The sequence below is a fragment of the Melanerpes formicivorus genome, unplaced genomic scaffold (genome assembly GCF_026170545.1).
Source record: "Melanerpes formicivorus ecotype bairdi unplaced genomic scaffold, bMelFor1.0.p_v2 SCAF_38, whole genome shotgun sequence".
Classification (NCBI taxonomy): domain Eukaryota; kingdom Metazoa; phylum Chordata; class Aves; order Piciformes; family Picidae; genus Melanerpes; species Melanerpes formicivorus.
Genome location: NW_027142390.1, coordinates 4,115,001 through 4,132,233, shown reverse-complemented (window position 1 = coordinate 4,132,233; position 17,233 = coordinate 4,115,001). Strand labels below are relative to the sequence as shown.

The 17,233-nt window shown below is 55.7% G+C and overlaps 2 protein-coding genes across 2 annotated transcripts in view; one reads left to right on the top strand and one right to left on the bottom strand.

Annotated features, from left to right (window-relative positions):
* STAB1 (stabilin 1) overlaps positions 1–15,507 on the top strand; it is a 70,722-nt gene extending 55,215 nt beyond the window's left edge. The window contains 24 exon segments of the mRNA XM_068157900.1: positions 983–1,030; positions 1,140–1,223; positions 2,093–2,239; positions 2,379–2,513; positions 3,931–3,990; positions 4,097–4,273; positions 4,759–4,845; positions 5,329–5,475; positions 5,635–5,700; positions 6,246–6,465; positions 6,738–6,887; positions 7,540–7,644; positions 8,113–8,220; positions 8,405–8,598; positions 9,231–9,375; positions 9,807–9,940; positions 10,261–10,426; positions 10,656–10,762; positions 10,965–11,084; positions 11,482–11,634; positions 11,763–11,882; positions 12,112–12,252; positions 12,479–12,637; positions 12,732–15,507. Of these exon segments, the coding sequence (XP_068014001.1) occupies positions 983–1,030; positions 1,140–1,223; positions 2,093–2,239; positions 2,379–2,513; positions 3,931–3,990; positions 4,097–4,273; positions 4,759–4,845; positions 5,329–5,475; positions 5,635–5,700; positions 6,246–6,465; positions 6,738–6,887; positions 7,540–7,644; positions 8,113–8,220; positions 8,405–8,598; positions 9,231–9,375; positions 9,807–9,940; positions 10,261–10,426; positions 10,656–10,762; positions 10,965–11,084; positions 11,482–11,634; positions 11,763–11,882; positions 12,112–12,252; positions 12,479–12,637; positions 12,732–12,782 (3,024 nt within the window). The 3' untranslated portion in view covers positions 12,783–15,507.
* Positions 15,489–17,233, bottom strand: part of NT5DC2 (5'-nucleotidase domain containing 2) — a 30,178-nt gene continuing 28,433 nt past the window's right edge. The window contains exons 12-14 of the mRNA XM_068157898.1: positions 16,637–16,777; positions 16,338–16,402; positions 15,489–15,854 (exon numbers count right to left, since the gene is read on the bottom strand). Coding sequence (XP_068013999.1) covers positions 15,593–15,854; positions 16,338–16,402; positions 16,637–16,777 — 468 coding nt within the window. The 3' untranslated portion in view covers positions 15,489–15,592. The remainder of the gene's footprint in view (positions 15,855–16,337; positions 16,403–16,636; positions 16,778–17,233) is intronic.

Sequence of the window (17,233 nt, the reverse complement as noted above, 5' to 3'; positions counted from 1 at the left end):
AGCAGCACTGGAGCATCTTTTGCATCAAGCCTACTGCCCTGCAGCAGGCCACTCCCTCCCCTCCAAGGGTAAGCTGTAGATGAGCAGATCTGTAGTGTTGTATTGACAGGTCTGTGGTGCAGGAGTGGAGACAGGTGCTCAGAGGCAAACTATCCATAGGTGTATTTGGGAGCTGTGGGAGAGAATCACAGTAAAGTGACTTTGCTCTAAAGAGAGTCAAGACGTGAACACTCTGCTGTCCTGTCAGCAGCACTGGCCACACCTCCAGGGTGCTGCTTCTTTCATATTCTAAACAAATTGAAGTATTTATGTATTTCCCCATGTGAAACCACTTCTCCCAGTCTGGGATCTGGGCAGGTATTCCCTGTGGTGATGCCAGGACTTAGGATCCAGTCTGGAGGGCAGCAGTCTGGCTCTGTTGCAAATCCAGTAGCTCTCCTTAGACAAGCTGGTAACCTTTTCTACTGGACTTAAATAGAAGCTGTCATCCCCACAGCAGAGATGGGAGGAAAGAGATGGGCCCAGTTCTGTGTTTCTGCTCGTACTGAAAGCTATTGTGGTAAGGAGAGAGAAAGTTTGTCCCACCAAGTCAAGGTCTGCCACCTGGGCAGCAGCCCAGAAGTGGTAGTGGCAGCACAGTGAGGTTAAAGCAGAAGTTTTGGGACTCTCTTGAGGTGTCCCATGAGCACAGGGGCAGTTACACCTGAGAGAGCTGCTGCAGAAGCAGCCAGCTCTCAGGTCTCTGTCTACTGCATCCTCTGGGCCAGGCACAGGTCATTGCCTGCTTTATAACTTCCACATCATCCATGCATGGCATACTGCCTGGGCAGGAGGAGGAAAAGATCACTGTGGTGTGTCAGGAGAACCTGTGCCTTGTTGGAGTGGGAGAGTGGCATGGAGTGGAAGGAATAGGTCTCTGTGAGGCAGGTGAGGAGCAAGTGGAAAGGACTCTGCTAATACCAGCTGTTTCTCTTTGTTGAAGGAGCTTGGAAGGACCAAAGATGCCTCGGTGTTCTTTAAGATGATACTGGTTGGTAACAAATGGCTCTGCCCTTGTCTGTGGACTAAATCCCTCTTTGGGTTTTCTGCAAAGGGTCCTGCTAACCGGACCCCCTCCCACATATCCTCTTCTGCCGCAGGCGGAAAGCATCAAGGAGCTCACTGGGTCAGGGCCCTTCACTGTCTTCGTCCCACGGACAGATTTCATAGGAAACACCACAACAGTAAGTGTCCTCCCACCCCAAGTGCTGGCAGGGTTTAGCAAGCTCCAGCTGTGGAAATATTCCCTTTGGGGCTGTTCTGCCTAGTGAATTGAAGCAAAGGCACTGACTGCAGAGAGTTGAAGGCAGCCCCCATGCTCCATCAGTGTAGGAGCAGAAGTTACTGATTCACTGCAGAGACAGCATGGGCAGGGATAGACATGACTACTGTTGTAAAGAGAACCTTACTGGAGACCTTGCCTTTTGGTCCTCAGAGGTACTGTGCCACTGTGGTGACTTTTTTTGCCCATGGCTATTAGGGGCTGGTAACAGCAAGGCATCAATGATGAAGATCTCTTATTCCTTCTCTGTGCCCCAGGCCCTGCCATTCTACTTCCAGTGGTCCCTTCTTTCTAGTCCCAGTGAGTGGGAGGGATGTTTGGGGCCTCCTGAGAGACCTGAAGGAGGAAAGGTTCTTTATTCATGACTTAGTGAACCAGGTTCCTGGCCAATAGCTTTTTGGTGCCAGCATAACAGTATATCCTAACACATTACTGATGAGTCCTGTTGTGCAGCTTCACAATCTTTCTCATGGGACTCCTATTCACCCAGTAAAGAAACAACTCCCAGTGACCTTGTATAACAGGCTTTACTTCCTCAAGGCCAGTGCAGTCATTAGTCCTTCATCAGGGGACCTGAATGCTGCTTTTGTCAAGCTGGTTGACATTTCCCAAAGCTCTCAAATGGTTTTGTGCATACTCTGCATTTTGGTGGGGCTGGCTTTCCTTCAGGGACGGGTCAGAAGGGGCTTGGGCAATCCAGGTCTCCCTCACCAGGTCTGGGGGCGCCACTACAAGGCAAAGTGTGATTTTGTTCTTGTTTCCTGTCTGTCGTTTGAGGAGTGGAGGAGCAGAGGTCTCCTCCAGGACCTGCTTCGCTACCACGTGGTGGGTTGCCAGAAATTGCTGTCCAGTGACCTGGAAGCCCAGGAGTCCCTTACATCTTTATCTGGCCACAAAATAAAGATCACAGTGAAAGAGGTAGTTCTCTGCCACTATCCTTTCCCTTCTCCCACTTGTCAGGCTGTCACTCTTCCTGTCATTTGAAGGCCACTGTGGCAGATGGCTGCCGGGGCGGTGGTGTGGGTGGGAACACCTCAGCACATCTCTTCTCTCTCAGAATAGCATCTATCTGAACGAGGAGGCCAAGGTGGTCCAGAGTGACATCATTGGTGTGAATGGAGTCATTCATTTCATCAACAAGCTCCTCACTCCCAGTGACCTGCTGGACCGCAATATCTCCTCCAGCTCACAGGTGAGGCTGAAGCAGGCACTGTGCCCAGGCAACTGCTGTGCTGAGGACAGGGCTGGGGAGGGGCTGGGGTCTTTCTCCCAGCAGCTCTGACAGGCCTGTCCGCCCGAGGCCGTATGGGCTGCTCTTCTTCCTCCCTGTTCCTAGCTGTGCAGGGGTTGTGTGAGGACATGGCTTTGGCATGTGAAGGTGACAGTGTTTGTGGTGTAGCCATACTGGGGACAGAAGGAGCTCTATCCATCACCAGGGAACAGCACTGTATGTAGGCAGGGGAACCATGTCCCATGCCAGCTACCACCCTGCTTCTCCAGTGCAGAGCAGATTGCAGTGTGAGATCACCAGTGTCTCTCTGGTACTCCTCAAATGAGCATGAGGAGCTCCTACATTTTACAGTAAATGACACATTTTCTGTGCAGCACAACAGAGTGCTGGAGTCCATCCCAGCTCCAAGAAGGAAGGGACAGCCTCTGCTCACCTGTGCCCTGAGACAGGACAAGGGGCACTGGATGTAAACTACAGCACAGGAAGTTCCACCTCAAGATGAGACAGAACTTCCTTACTGTAAGGGTCACAAAGCACTGGAGCAGGCTCCCCAGAGAGGCTGTGGAGTCTCCTTCTCTGGGCACTTTCAAGACCCATATGGGTGCATTTCTGTGTGACCTGTGCTAGACTATATGGTCCTGCTCCAGCAGGTGGGTTGGACCCAAAGATCTCCAGGGGTCCCTTCCAACCCCTAACATCCTGTGATCCTGCTGTAGCAGCATCCACCCAGGATGAATCACAAAAGTGGTGGCTTCTGAATCATAGAATCATAGAATCAACAAGGTTGAAAAAGACCTCAAAGATCATCAAGTCCAACCTGTCACCCAACACCTCATGACTACTAAACCATGGCACCAAGTGCCACATCCAGTCCCCTCTTGAACACCTCCAGGGATGGTGACTCCACCACCTCCCTGGCCAGCACATCCCAGGGATGTGACAATAACAACTTTCTCCTCACCTCAAGCCTAAACTTCCCCTGGTGCAGTCTGAGACTGTGTCCTCTTGTTCTGGTGCTGGTTGCCTGGGAGAAGAGACCAACCCCCACCTGGCTACAACCTCCCTTCAGGTAGTTGTAGACAGCAATAAGGTCTCCCCTGAGCCTCCTCTTCTCCAGGCTAAACAACCCCAGCTCCCTCAGCCTCTCCTCACAGGGCTGTGCTCAAGGCCTCTCCCCAGCCTCGTTGCCCTTCTCTGGACACGTTCAAGAGTCTCAATGTCCTCATGACAGCTCTGGACAGGCCAAATCCATTAGCATGATGATGACAGAGATAAACTTACGTGTAGCTACTGTGTCTGGTTTCTCCCCTGCATTGCTGCTCCAGGCTCTGGAGTGAGGTCTCTTGGGTGCTGACTGTTTGCTTTCTTCCCTCTGCAGCACAACATCACGGTGGTGGCAGAGGCCTTCGGGTACACCATCTACAGCAAGCTGCTGCAGGTGAGCATCCAGGCTCCTGCTGCTCAGAGGGGAGCTGGGGGTGTACGTGTGCGCCTCCAGCTTTGGCTTGTGGCCTTCCCTGTGTACCCCCTGTCGCCCTGGACAGGACGCAGAGCTGCTTCCCCTGATCAGTGACCCCCGGCACAGACCCTTCACCATGCTGTGGCCCACGGACGCTGCCTTCAGCGCCCTGCCGGAGAAGAGGCAGAAGTGGCTGTACCACAGAGAGCATCGCCAGGTGCTTGCCTCCTACCTCAAAGCACACATGATCAGGGACACAAAGGTAAATGTGACAACAAACAGGCCACATGTAGTGCCACCACCTGCCTATGCTTATGCCAGAGGGCCCTTGCCCAGTGTTTTGGGGCTGTAGAACGTGCAGTGTGTTGGTTGTCTTGAGAAGGTCCAAAGCTATTTGGGCATTTGAGGCAACTGCTGCTTCATCATGAGCATCTTGTGCAACGCAGTTTAGCTGAAACCTCCTGTCATCAGCCTTTTGGGGGAGGCCACATCACCCTCAGTGTCAACACAAGACTCACAAACAGGTTTTTGTCTGATTAACAAAGGAAGAGTCCAGCTGAGCAAAACCAGGTCCTGCTAGACTCTCCCCGACGAGGAAATGGGACTAACCTATCACAGTTACTCTGTTGCACCCGCAGCAGCTTCACATGCTGCCACAGTGTGGCTGCTGACCCTTCAGCAGGCAGCATTCTCTTAGAAGTATGACCTGCCAGTTTTGCCCTTCACATTCTTGCTTTTCCCTCTTAGATTGTTGCAGGTAATGTGCCCCAGGTGGAATCCATACGGACCATGCATGGCTCCACTGTCTCATTTAGCTGCAGCAAAACTCATGTGGTGAGTGATGGCGATGCTGGGCTGTTTGCCACTGAGCAGGCGTCCCTGGGCATAGCCACAGGGCAACTGATGCTCCATGGTGGTCACTGGCAGGCAGTGAACACAGAGTTAGGGGGGCTGCAGTCTGAGACACCCCATTTCACTGGCTACAGCTGAGCCTGGAAACTCTGTGGAGGGAAGAGTGGAGGCCTGTGGTACTCGCACATGCATTTCACACGATGAGCCTCGAGGTCTCCTCCAACCTTGGTGATACTGTGATACAAGGGCCAGATTGTGAGGCCAACCATATGGTGCCATGACCATTACAGAGCATGTGTTGCATGGATAGAGGCTTAGGAGAGATGGCCTTGAAAATTAGCCATGGAGAAGGGTGGTCAAGGACACAAGAGGTGACTGGGAAGTCATGACAGCCAAAAAAAGCCTTTGGGTGATGCAGCTAGGATGGAGGGTGTGCCCAAATCACACAATTTCTTCCTGTGGTAGGGTGAACTTCTAGTTGGGAATGGTGATGCCACCATCATCCAGAGGCACATGGAATTCAATGGGGGCATTGCTTATGGAATTGATAGGCTGCTGGAGCCACCAGATCTGGGATCTCGATGTGATGAGTTCATCTTTGTTGAGCTGCAGGTGAGCACTCGCAGTGAGGCCAGTGAGCATCTGTGCCACCTCCTGTGCCCCATGCCTGGGAGGTGGGATATTGGGAAGGCTTGTTGCTCTTCCTCAGCAAACCTCTGAGCAGCTGAGAGAGGCAGAAATTGTTGTGAGGTTTCTTTCTCCTCTTCCCAGGGATCTACAGAGAGCTGTGGACTTTGTGGCTTTGAGCCACCCTGCCCTGCTGGCTCCATTCAACAGGTAATGCTCAAAGCTTGTCACCATGGAGGCTTGTTGCAGGGCTGATGACAATACCCAAGTCCCACTTAGCAGAAAACTGAAGCCACATCTGTATGTGGCAAGTCCCTCAGTTGGTCACATTGCCCATGCCTTGCCCTAAGTCACAGAGTCCTCCAGGGCAGGAGCTCAGCTAAGCAACATGGGGTCTGGGGCTCCAATGGTCTCTGATGGCAGCAGTGGCTGCCTCTATATGTGCAACAGTGGCTGCAGAAGTCTCTGGAGCAGTACTGGGTGGTTTATAGTAGAAGAGCTCAGCCTGGCTATTAGAGATGGACCAGGGATCAGATGGTGAGCAGCCTTGAGGGGCAGCGGTTATATTCGACTCTCACTGCCAGGCTTCTGGCACATCCCTAAGGCACATCAGTGGTTCCTCTGTCACCAGCCCCATCACACCTTAGGAAGCTTCTGTTGCTTATCATCAGACTGAATGAGTGGCACAAGAGAGGTCCAGGTGAGCCATCAGTGAGCAGCGTGGCCAACTCTGTGTCTCGCCTGCTTCCTGGCAGGGAGACACCAAGCGCTGCTACTATTACGGAAACCAGCTGCTGAGGAACACTTTCCTGTTTCACCGCAACTCCATGCTGCGGCCATCCTCCCTCTGGGACAGCCTCAGGAGACAGCTCCCCTCCAGGGGGGGGCCTCTGAAGCGAGGCTGCAGGAGGAGCTGTGTTTCTGCCCAGTGGAGCCCTCAGTGCTGTGCCAACCACTACGGCCGAGACTGCCAGGGTAAGGAGCTGCGTCACCACCTCCCGCCCCAGCCCTTTCTCCTGCGGTAAGGAGACAATGCCGGTGCTGTCCCACCGGGGTGCTTCCCTGGAGAAGGACGGATGAAACCCCAGGCAGGATGCCCCAGACTTGCCGAGCAGACCCTGTGGCCCAAGCACCCTGTAAACTCCGGTGGCAGCCGGTGCACAGGCTCTGCACGGGACAGCGGGTAGCTCCCCGGCAGCACAGGGTCACTTCGTCACCACAGCCTCACTCAGGTGTCCCATTTGCAGCGTGCCCGGGAGGACTGGAGGCACCTTGTGGTAACCGCGGTACCTGCGACGACAAAATCAGAGGCTCGGGGAGATGCAACTGCAGCCAGGCTTTCATCGGGACCAGCTGCGAGCTGTGTGCTCCGGGCAGATTCGGGCCAGACTGCCGAGGTGAGGGGGAAGCTGTGGGGTGGCAGTGATGGGCTTTGCACAGAGGTGGCTGTGGCATGTGGTGCTCCTTGCACGGGAAGGAGGCGCTGGGCCAAACCCTTCACAGCCTACAGCACAGGAATCAGTGCTGCCACACATGCTTTGGTCCCCACAATGCTTGGGTCAGACCTGGGGTCTTCCCTCCCCGAGCTCTTGGCTGGACAGCCGTTCATCCAGCTGTAGTCTGAGAAGGCTCAGTGGAACATGCCAGGAACTGTGGCCAGCGCAGCCATGCTGCTGAGGACCTTGCCTCTGTGTGCCCTTCTCATTATCAAGCACAGCTGAGAGTCCCACTCTGGCAGAAAGTATTAAGATGTACTTTGAGCTAGGGGACAAATCTGTAAGTTGTGATGAACCCTGGGACATCTCCTGGGACATTCTCAGGAGGAACCTGTGCCCCTGTGAAGGAAGGACAAGGCAGTCCTCCATACTCCCACCCCAAGCTGGGCCTTGTGAGGTCTCCAGGAATCTTTCTGAAGGCTGCATGTTTGCAGGGACTCAGGATTGAAAAATGCAAGTCTAGAAATGCCCAGAGAAGGGGAATGATGGGGCTCTGTGGGTGCAGAGAGGCATCCACACAGATGTCATGACTGTTTTCATCCATTCCTAACAGAGTGTAACTGCACTGAGAATGGTGTGTGCAATGCAGGACTGCATGGAGATGGCTTCTGCTTCTGTTCTGAGGGCTGGACTGGAGATCGCTGTGAGACCAGGCTAGGTGAGGGATGCAAAGCTGCTCCACCCACTGCTGCCTGGGACCCAGTGCCATAGGGACACTATCCAGCAGCTGGACTGTTTAAGCAGCCAGTCAGGAATCTCATCCTGAGATCTGGCCTTTGCTGTTGAGTTTCACAAGGGTTGAGGTGGCGAGGAGGAAGAGGGAAGCTCCACTTGGTCATACACAAGTCCCTGAGCTCAGTGGTGCTCTGAGGAGAATTTGAGGGTGAGGTGAAAGCCTGATGTATATATGAGGGAGTCAAGGTCCTCTGTGTTTGATCAAGGCATCTGCAAACAAGCACTGGGGAAAGGAGTGGGGAGCGTGGGGCAGGTGGCCTCGCACAGAGGCTGCAGCTGCAACCCTTAGATCATTCTGTTGGGTGATAGGTTGGACTTGATGATCTCGAGGGTCTTTTCCAACCTGCTCTCTTCTCCCTTCTCTTCTCACCTACCTGCATTCTGGTTTCAGTCTTGACACCCACCTGCTCCCCACCGTGCCACCCCCAGGCTGTCTGCCGCTCCGGCAACCTCTGCGAATGTGACCTACACTATGAAGGAGATGGGAGAACCTGCACAGGTAAGGGGAAGCCACAAGGGGCTGGGCTGGAGGACTGGTGTGCAAGGGGGAAAGCAGGCAGCACAGCAAGACAACAGGTAACCCTCTCCTGCTGGGCACATGGGTGTGACAGCTGGCAGGACAGACAGACCACCAGGACACCTAGCAAGATGCTTTCTTTAACCTACTCCTCCCGTCCCTGCAGTGATCGACATGTGCAGCCAGGAGAACGGGGGGTGTGCCAGGCAGGCACAGTGCACACAGGTTGGTGTGAACGTCTCCTGTGCCTGTGCCCCTGGGTACTCGGGCGACGGCCATGTCTGCGACCCCATGGACAGGTGTGCGGACGGCAGGAACGGGGACTGCAGCCAGCACGCCACCTGCATCAGCACTGGGCCAGTGAGTACAGCCTACACAGCCCAGGGCACCTGCATGCTTCAGCCTGCTGCAGGACAGTGGTATGACCTTATGTCCCGTTACTGCAGTCCCCAGGCCTGCCCTTCCCCTCTGTTGCACTCATCCTGCAGGTCCTTACTGCCAGGCAGGGGCCATGCCTTCAGTCAGCTGCCTGGTGATGTTATGCTGAGGCCATTTCTGTCCATTCATCTCTCTAAGGGTCATAAACTGCACTGGTTGTGGCATTCTGGACCATTGTTGGGGCTCTGGAATGGTCCTTTGAGGATGATGCTGGCCAGTTTTACAGAGGAACCAAAGGTGCTCTCACTGCAGTCCAGAAGATGGGACTTGGGAGTGTGATGTTAGTGCAAGAATCATGAGCCATGTACCTCAGATCTCAGCTGTCTTTCAAATAGCATGTGACAAGGAGTCTGTGTGACATCTTTTGGTTCATGTGCAGTTAGACATGGGGGTAGGACCGAGGCCATGCAGCCTTTCATAGTTCTGTCATAGTCCCAAGCAGGCTGTAGAGGTGTTCTGAAGGCTCATCCCCATCTACACAGGAATACAAGGGTGCCAAGCTGGCAGCTGCATGTTGATGCTCACCCAAATGCCACCCTTCCTTTGTGCTGCAGAACGAGCGGCGCTGTGAGTGCAAGCAGGGCTATGTGGGGGATGGAATCCAGTGCCTGGAAGAGGTTGTGCCTCCCACGGACCGGTGCCTGGAGGACAACGGGCAGTGCCACCGGGAGGCCATTTGCACTGACCTGCACTTTCATGGTGAGTGTCCCACAGTGCCAGGGATGATGTTCTAAGGAGAGGTCATGCTCCCTCACCCTTCACTTTCTGGCTGGATGGCCAAGGGGCTGTCTCTGTAGCTCAGTCTGGTCTTCACATTCCCCTTTTCCCCTACATGGGGAGGATGAGCCATCCTTGTCTGCTCACATGGGATGTAGGGATGGCCTCTGGTGGGATTATACTGCCAGTAAGCACTGACTCCCTTGTGGAAGGCTAGACACTGAGAGGAAGCTATGCTGTGCCTCACCTTGCCCTCACTTGAGCGTCGTCCACATCCCACCCACCCATGCAGCACAGAGCACGCCCCATTGGCGGTGCTGTCTGTACCCGGGCAGGGGACCCGTGCGACAGCCCCAGGGAGGCTGCTCGCTCTCTGTACCCCACTGATGCTCCCTGCCCTTGGTGTTTTGCAGATAAGACGATGGGGGTCTTCCATCTGCAGTCACCCCGAAAGAAGTACGACTTCACCTACGAGCAGGCTCAGGCTGCCTGCGCCGCGGAGGGCGCTTCCCTGGCCACCTTCGGGCAGCTCTCGGCAGCACAGCAGGTCAGGGGCCGGCTCCAGCGCTGCCTGGGGTGGGGCTGCGCAGCACTCCTGCCTGCGCCCAGTTCAGCTGTCACAAGCTCAAGACATATGGGCGGGTGACCTCACGTCTAGTCCCTTCAGTCAGGCCCTGTTTGCTCTGCCTACATCCATGAAACCAGGAGGGCTGGTGGGTCTGGCCAGTCTCGCTGGGATGAGCTGTGCAGACCTTTAAGTGTTGGGGGAATGTTGGATAGGGCTGCGTGGATGGGAGTGTGTATCAGAGCAGAGAACCTGGGCCAGAGATGTCACTTTTAACCTAATTATTCATTTTCCTCTGCTAGATGGGATTCCACCTGTGCTTGGTGGGTTGGCTGGACAATGGCACAGCTGGATACCCCACAGCCTACCCCAACCCCAGCTGTGGGGCTAACCGAGTGGGCATCGTGGACTATGGCTTCAGAAGCAACCTGAGCGAGACCTGGGATGCCTTCTGCTATCGGGAGAAGGGTGAGTGGTGTGAGCACATTTCCTGGGATGGTCCTGTCTGGCACAAGAGCTGTGTCAGGGCAGCAGCCAGAGAACTGCCCATGGAGTGTGAGGGCAGGCAGGCACATTCCCTCCTACCTCATGCCTGCATCAGAAGGAAACATGCTGAGTGGCATCCAGAAGACAAGGGAGAGGGGGTCAGTGTAGCCAGCATGGGTGAGTCAAGGAACTCCTCGCTCTTCCTTTGCAGATGTGACTTGCAGCTGCCGTGATGGGTTCATGGGAGACGGGTACTGGTGCAGTGGCAAGCTTCCCGACGTGCTGGCAGAACAGGCTCGCTTCTCGACCTTCTATTCTGTAAGTAATGCTCCCCTGGTTCCTCAGCAGCCAGCGACAAGGTAGAGGGAGGGAGCAGCCAGAACAGGGAAAAGCAGTGGTTTGGTCTGCATGCCAGGTAGAGAGTGCAGACACAAAGCAGTTTTCTTTCCTGGGGAGGGGACAGGAACAGCGTTGAGCAGCCAGCAGTGTGCTGATGAGGAGGATCTCCCATCTTTTCCAGATGTTGCTCGATTTTGCCAATGACACAGAAGAAGGACTGGATTTTTTCACCTATTTATCTGATGACTCCGCTCCCAAAACTCTCTTTGTCCCTCTGAATTCTGGCTTCACAGACAATGAAGTAAGCAAGCAGGGATGAGCTGCCACTGGAGGGCTCATGGAACGAACCATCAGAGCCTCAGGAGAGACCAGGAGTCTGCCAAAGGTGGCATGGTGGTGATGTGAAATAAGAGTTTGGGGAAGGATGAAAAATTCAGGTCAGAGGAGATCATCAAAGGTCTCTAGTCCAACCCCACACTGTGAAGAGCCATGTAGGTCAGGTTGCTCAGAGCCTTCTCCAGTTGAGCTTTGACTGTTTCTAAGAATGGCAATCCCCTTTCCCTGCGTGCCCACAAATTGAGCTGTCTTGGGGCCATGGAGAGTGCCTGGGCTTACACCAGGTGGGGGCTGCCCACAGGAGCCAGCTGAGCAGTGAGAGCTGGATCAGCTTCCATTCCTGTGCCCTGTTGCTTTTTCAGACACTGACAGGAGAAGAACTGAAGCTCCATGTGTCATCCAGCAATGTTGTCCTCTTCAGCTTCAATCTCACAACGGGCACCATCATCCCATCCCAGTCAGGATATGACCTCCATGTGTCAGACCTCCCAGAGGGCAACAGTACAGAGCACTCAGTAGGTTCAACAGGTCTTTAAAACACCCAACAAACCCAAACCACAAGTTTTCACCACATCTCTTCTGAGCCAGGGAACAACGAGGAGGCTTTCTGGTGAGGTGACACCATCTCCACCCTGTGCTGTAGGCTGCCAAGGGGATCAATGACACGATGATTGTGGAGTGGGACATTATGGCTTTCAACGGCATCATTCATGCAATTGCAGAGCCGCTGCGGATCCCACCACCGGTTGTTCGTGTTGGTCAGGTGAGGGATGGAAGATGCTGAAACAGCTGGCATCAGCCCTGGGAATGGGGACGAGTCAACTAATTCATCCCAAGGATCCCCCCGGAGGACATCCTCTGCTCTCCTGGCACGGCTTACTTGGCAGGGCTGCCCACGATCACGCTGGGCACACTGCAGCAGGCTGGCTGTGTGGGGAGCCCATCGCTGTGCCGGGAGGGTGCCGTAGCCAGGCTGCTGTCTTTCAACGCAGGTGAACGGTGTGGCACAGGGGTCGGTGGCCACAGGGACGTTGTCAGCGCTGAGTTTTGTGCTGGCGCTGGCCGCAGGAGCCGGCGTCGCCTATTACTGTGTGAAGAGGCGGCGGCAGGAGGGGCAGTTCGGCTACTTTCAGGTAAGTGCTGGCTGGGAAGCGGGGCGATAGGCTCTGTGGGGTGAGGGCAGAAGGCAGAGCGGGGACCAGCTGCAGTGTGCCCCGAGGGAATAGCCACGCGTGGGAGGCCCCGGCAGTGCGGGAGGCGCGGAGGGGAGTGGCGGAGCGAGGGTGCCGAGGGGCAAGGGGGGCTCCGCCCGGCGGCAGGGGGCGGCAGAGGGCACATCAACTCGCGCCTCCCTTCCAGGCGGACCTGCGCGCGGACGAGGAGGAAGAGGAGGCGGAGGCGGGGCCGCAGCAGGAAGGCGCGGGGCCGCGCGCCGCCAAGCCCCGCGCGCAGCGGCCGCTCGTGGCCATCCCCAACCCGCTGTACGGCAGCCACATCCCCGACTACGAGCTGCTGCACGTGAGCACCGCCCCGCCCCGCCCCCGCGCCGCGCCCCCCGCCCCGCGCGCTCGGCGTGACGGCGTTGGCGCTGCCGCTCTCTGTCTCCCCGCAGGACTCGCTGCTGGCCGACGCCTGCGCTGACGCCGGCCGCTTCCCGCACTGAGGAGCCGCTCCCGGCGGCCCGCACTCCACAGAGAAATAAAGAGCTCAGCGCCACCGCCTCTGCCCGCGCCTGCCCTCCAACGCCGGGCTGCTGTCAGCGCCGCTCGGCCTCGATCCTCGCCGGCCCAGCCGCGGCCTCCCGCCGACCGCCCCGCCCGTACCTGCTGCCAGTCAACCCTGCACCCAGCAGATGAGGCCTCGAGCCGGTTCTCGGCCACGGCCCAGCACCCGTTTTCCCGTCTTGGCTGGTCCCTCCCCCGGCACTGCCCTGGAGGAAGTGCCTAGCTTCCCCAAACCAAGGGCTCACTTACACGAACCCTACGGGCACACGGCCCCCCGCTCCAGCAGCCCTTAGGGAACACCAACATAACCTCACATGCCCCTTCACCATGGTCAGGTACGAGCTACATGCATCACTCACCACCCCAAACACCCCTTGTGGTCCATCCAGGCACCCCCTTGCCTGCACCTCAGGCCTGGCCTCTCAGGCACCAACCCCAGCTGCACCCCCTGCTCTTGGTGCTGCACCCAGAACTGCGACCCCAGGGCAGGCAAAGGACGAGAGAGGCACAGCACCCCTGCAGTGAGTTGGTTAAACCATGAGTTAGTAACACATGCTGCAGGCTTTATTAGGCAGTTAGACTACACAGCACAAAGGTACCGAGTGCCTCATGCACATACTACAACTGGTTAGAGCAGCTATGGTAACAGCAATCATTCAGGCCACCGAGGAGAGATCAAGGCATTTGGAAAAGCAGTGACAGGCTCGAACATAGCACAAAGGTGAGGCACTGGCACAAGTGACAGGCCCAGGGGCCAGCCTGGCACACTGCCCAGAGGAGCAGGCAGGAGAAGAGATACCTGTCTGCATCTGTATCTCGCTGAGGGCTGCTGGCATCTATTGCACTTTAGTGCTTCCTGGGAGAGTCCTCAATAACAGGATGGTTCCTTCTCCCTCAGCTGCTCCACACATTGTAAACTCTCAGCCTACTCATCAATGGCTGCAGCCCAGCCCTCATAACCAACCCCTTCCTGCCGCCATGCTGGTCCCCATGCTCCCCTGTGAACCACCAGCTCTTGTCTCCCACACAGACACACTCTACCTCCTGAAGACCTTCACACTCAGCAGCTGCTCATTTCCTTGCCTGCTCACTGCCAGACCCAGCACACAAAGTGCATCCCTTCTCTGTTCCCCCTCTCTTTTGCTCTCTCTTACCTTCACCTCACCACTGACTGCCCCCACAAGCAAGGTGGCACCATCACTCTTGTTGTCGTCTACAAATGGTGTAGCAGTGAGGGGAGGAGGCAGTAGATGAAGGCAACCAATGTCTCCAGAGTTTGCACCAAGAAGTCTGGCTTCAAATGTTCCCTTACTGCCTCTGCCATGTTGATCTCCTTGGAAAGCAGCCACATTTCCTATATCCCACATACTTGGAGCCCTCACAGCCCTCCATCCCTTCCAGGGACCCCTTTTACCCCTTCATCCCATAGCCATCAGCTTCCCACACACTCAGCTCTCTGATGGCATGATGCTCTCCTGTTTTCCAGGGCCAGCATCAGGGTGGCACAAACTCTCAACACCTCCCTACTCAACTGCCCCATCACCTCTCCCCACACTGCCTGTCTCAGGGGGTAGTCTGAAGCCTGGACAAACCCAGCAGGCTGGGTGAAAAAAAAACAAACTACTTTCTGCACCCCCTGCCTAAAACAGCTCTGACCAGCCTGGGCCTCGGGGCTGTTACCCTTGTCCATGATCCTCAGTGCTTTGGCATCACTGTTATTACCTTTCCTCTTCCTCAGGAGGCGCCACAGAGCCTTCCATGGGCTTTCTGACTCACCACACCCAGCAGCACTTCATACTTGCACCCTTTTGCCAGGACATCCTCACCAGGCCATAAACCTTAGGCCACATCAAAGCAACCACAGGTGGAAGGCCACCACTTCTGCTGCCAGCCCTGCACCATCCCTGCAGGGCTGCACATGCTCCCCTGCAAGTGACAAGAGACATCAATTGCCAAAATGTTGATGTCACAGGGCACCGAACCCAAAACACCACTGGCAGTGCAGGGCACTGAGCTCGCTCAGAAACAGGCATGTCACCAAACACTGTGAGGTTTTCTGACCTGCTGCCACCCAGCCTTCACACAGACCTGGTACCTCCTGCACATTTAACTGCCCCTTTCCAACCAGAGCCACCAGATGGACCGGCTGGTCTGGTGGGGAGGCGGATGGGGCTGAGGGCTGCTGGTACCAGCTCTGGGTAGGAAACACTGCTGATGCTTTGCCATTCATGATGTATTCACCGATGTACTTCATTGGTTGCTCAGTTGGCAACCCCCATCCCCCTGCTGTCCACCTGCAGGATCACTCATGCCATAGTACCCAAAGATCTCAGGACAGCTACAGACCTGATACACCTTGTCACACCTCACATGGGAGTCTGTGTTGAGCTCACCAAGCACTGGAGGCTCAGGACTCCAATTCTGAACCACTTCTCTGAGCACAGTGCAGGGAGCAGCAGCTTCCCCCTGGCCCCACCATCACTCTAGCTCAACTACTCCTACAGCAAGTCCTCTCTACAGTGAGCTCTGATGCTCACAGCCCACAACAAGCACCCATCATCCTCTGTCCAGCCTGTAAAGCACCTCAGGGAAAGGGATGGAGCCAGTGAAGGGTGAAAAATAAACACACCATCTGCACACACAGGTAAGTGTCAAACGCCCTTTAGTGGTAGACAGAGGTGCTGCTGGCCACGCAGCCCGGCCCCACGTCCAGCCTGGCACTGTGCTGCTGCCTGCAGGACCTGGCCCCTCACCGGATGTGCACCATCTCCTCCAGGAAAGGGGTTTTCATGCAGCCTGTGCAGAGCTGATCCATCCAGAGTGGAGCTTCGTGCTGCAGAGGGGTGCGGCGGGGGTAGAAGGTGAAATTGACGTCGTAGTTCAGCAGGCAGCTGATGGAGGCCATGTAGATATCAGAGAACCTCACCAGCCGTCGGGAGAAGTATGTGGGGTTGTGGAAGGTGCGGAAGATGCTCCCAAACTGGGGGTTGAACAGGTTCTTTGTCAGCGACCTGAGAGGAAAGAGAGAGTGGTCTGTAGATAAAAGGCCATGATCATAGGTTCTTCTCACTCCACTCCCTTAGGCCTGGGGCACTCCACTCCCAGAACATCTTCTGGGATCACCCCAAGTATCTTCCCACCCAGCCTGTGATGCACACCAGCCTCTGTGCAGTCAGACTGTGATGAAGGTTCACTGCACTCTTACTGGTTATTGCACTTGTCATGAGCAGGGACCCACCAGCAGTGGACAGAGAGCCCATCAACTCCCCTCTTCAGCACAGGGTGACACCACCTCCCCTTTCACACCCTGCCTTATGGACCTCCCAGGCTTCAGGACTGCACTGCTGCTTCCTCCACTCCCAGACATGGGAAATCAGGGAGGATGACAGGCCAGCAGCTGCAGCACCACTGTCCCCCAAACAAGTTACAAAACAGGCCCAGTGCAGGTCTAGGAAGCCCTGAGAGACCTGATGAGCAAGGAGAGCAATGCTCACCTGATCTCCTGACGTTCCTTCATCCACTCCAGCAACACTTGCTTCGACTCTGCATCCTGATACATCTGCAAAGACAACAGCAGAAAGCACCATGTTGCATCAGTCCTGCAGACCACACCTCAGCTCCCCCCACTTTCCCCTGTAACTCACAAACCCATGAGTCCTCTGCACCAGGAGGAGGATGGGATGGTTTTTGAGAAGTCAGGCGAGGCAGCACATCCCCAAATCCCACACTAGGCCCAAACTGCAGACTGAGAAGGCAGCCTCTCACTGGCCCTGCTTGGACAGGAGCTGCCTACCTGCATTCTCTCCAGCAGCCCCGTCAGAGCCTGCTGCCAGGTCAGGGAGTGCATGTACTGCTCTGTGTTGATGATCCGAATCTCGGTCTCCAGTTCAGGAACAATGGCTCCAGTCCTCCAGCCATGACGCAGCATGAGGTCCTAGAGGTCAGGGAGGAAAAACAAGCAAGAATGCAACATAAAGATGGAAAGCCAAACACAAGCCCATTTCCTAGAAGAGCAGTCTGTTCCCATTATAGACTCTCAGGGGACAGGCATCCACAGCCCATGCCAGGGCATGCCAGTAACACCCACCTCCCAGCCTAGCAGCACCTAGAAATGTTGGATTCTTACAAACTGCTCTCAAGTTCACAGACCAGATGTTCTCTACCTACAGAAAGTACTGCAGGAGCCCTTTCTCCACTGCTTGATTCTGTGTGACAGAAGAGTGGGGGTGCTTGTGTGTCCTCTGCATGCTAGGAAAGCTGCAGCCTGTAGAGCACCCACCGCAGCATACCAGAGACCTGAGCACCCAGAGCAGGGCCCTGCCTTACACTCCCACACAGCTCCAACCACAGCAGCCATGCAGGCTCGCTCCCAGCTCCTGGGAGAGCAGAG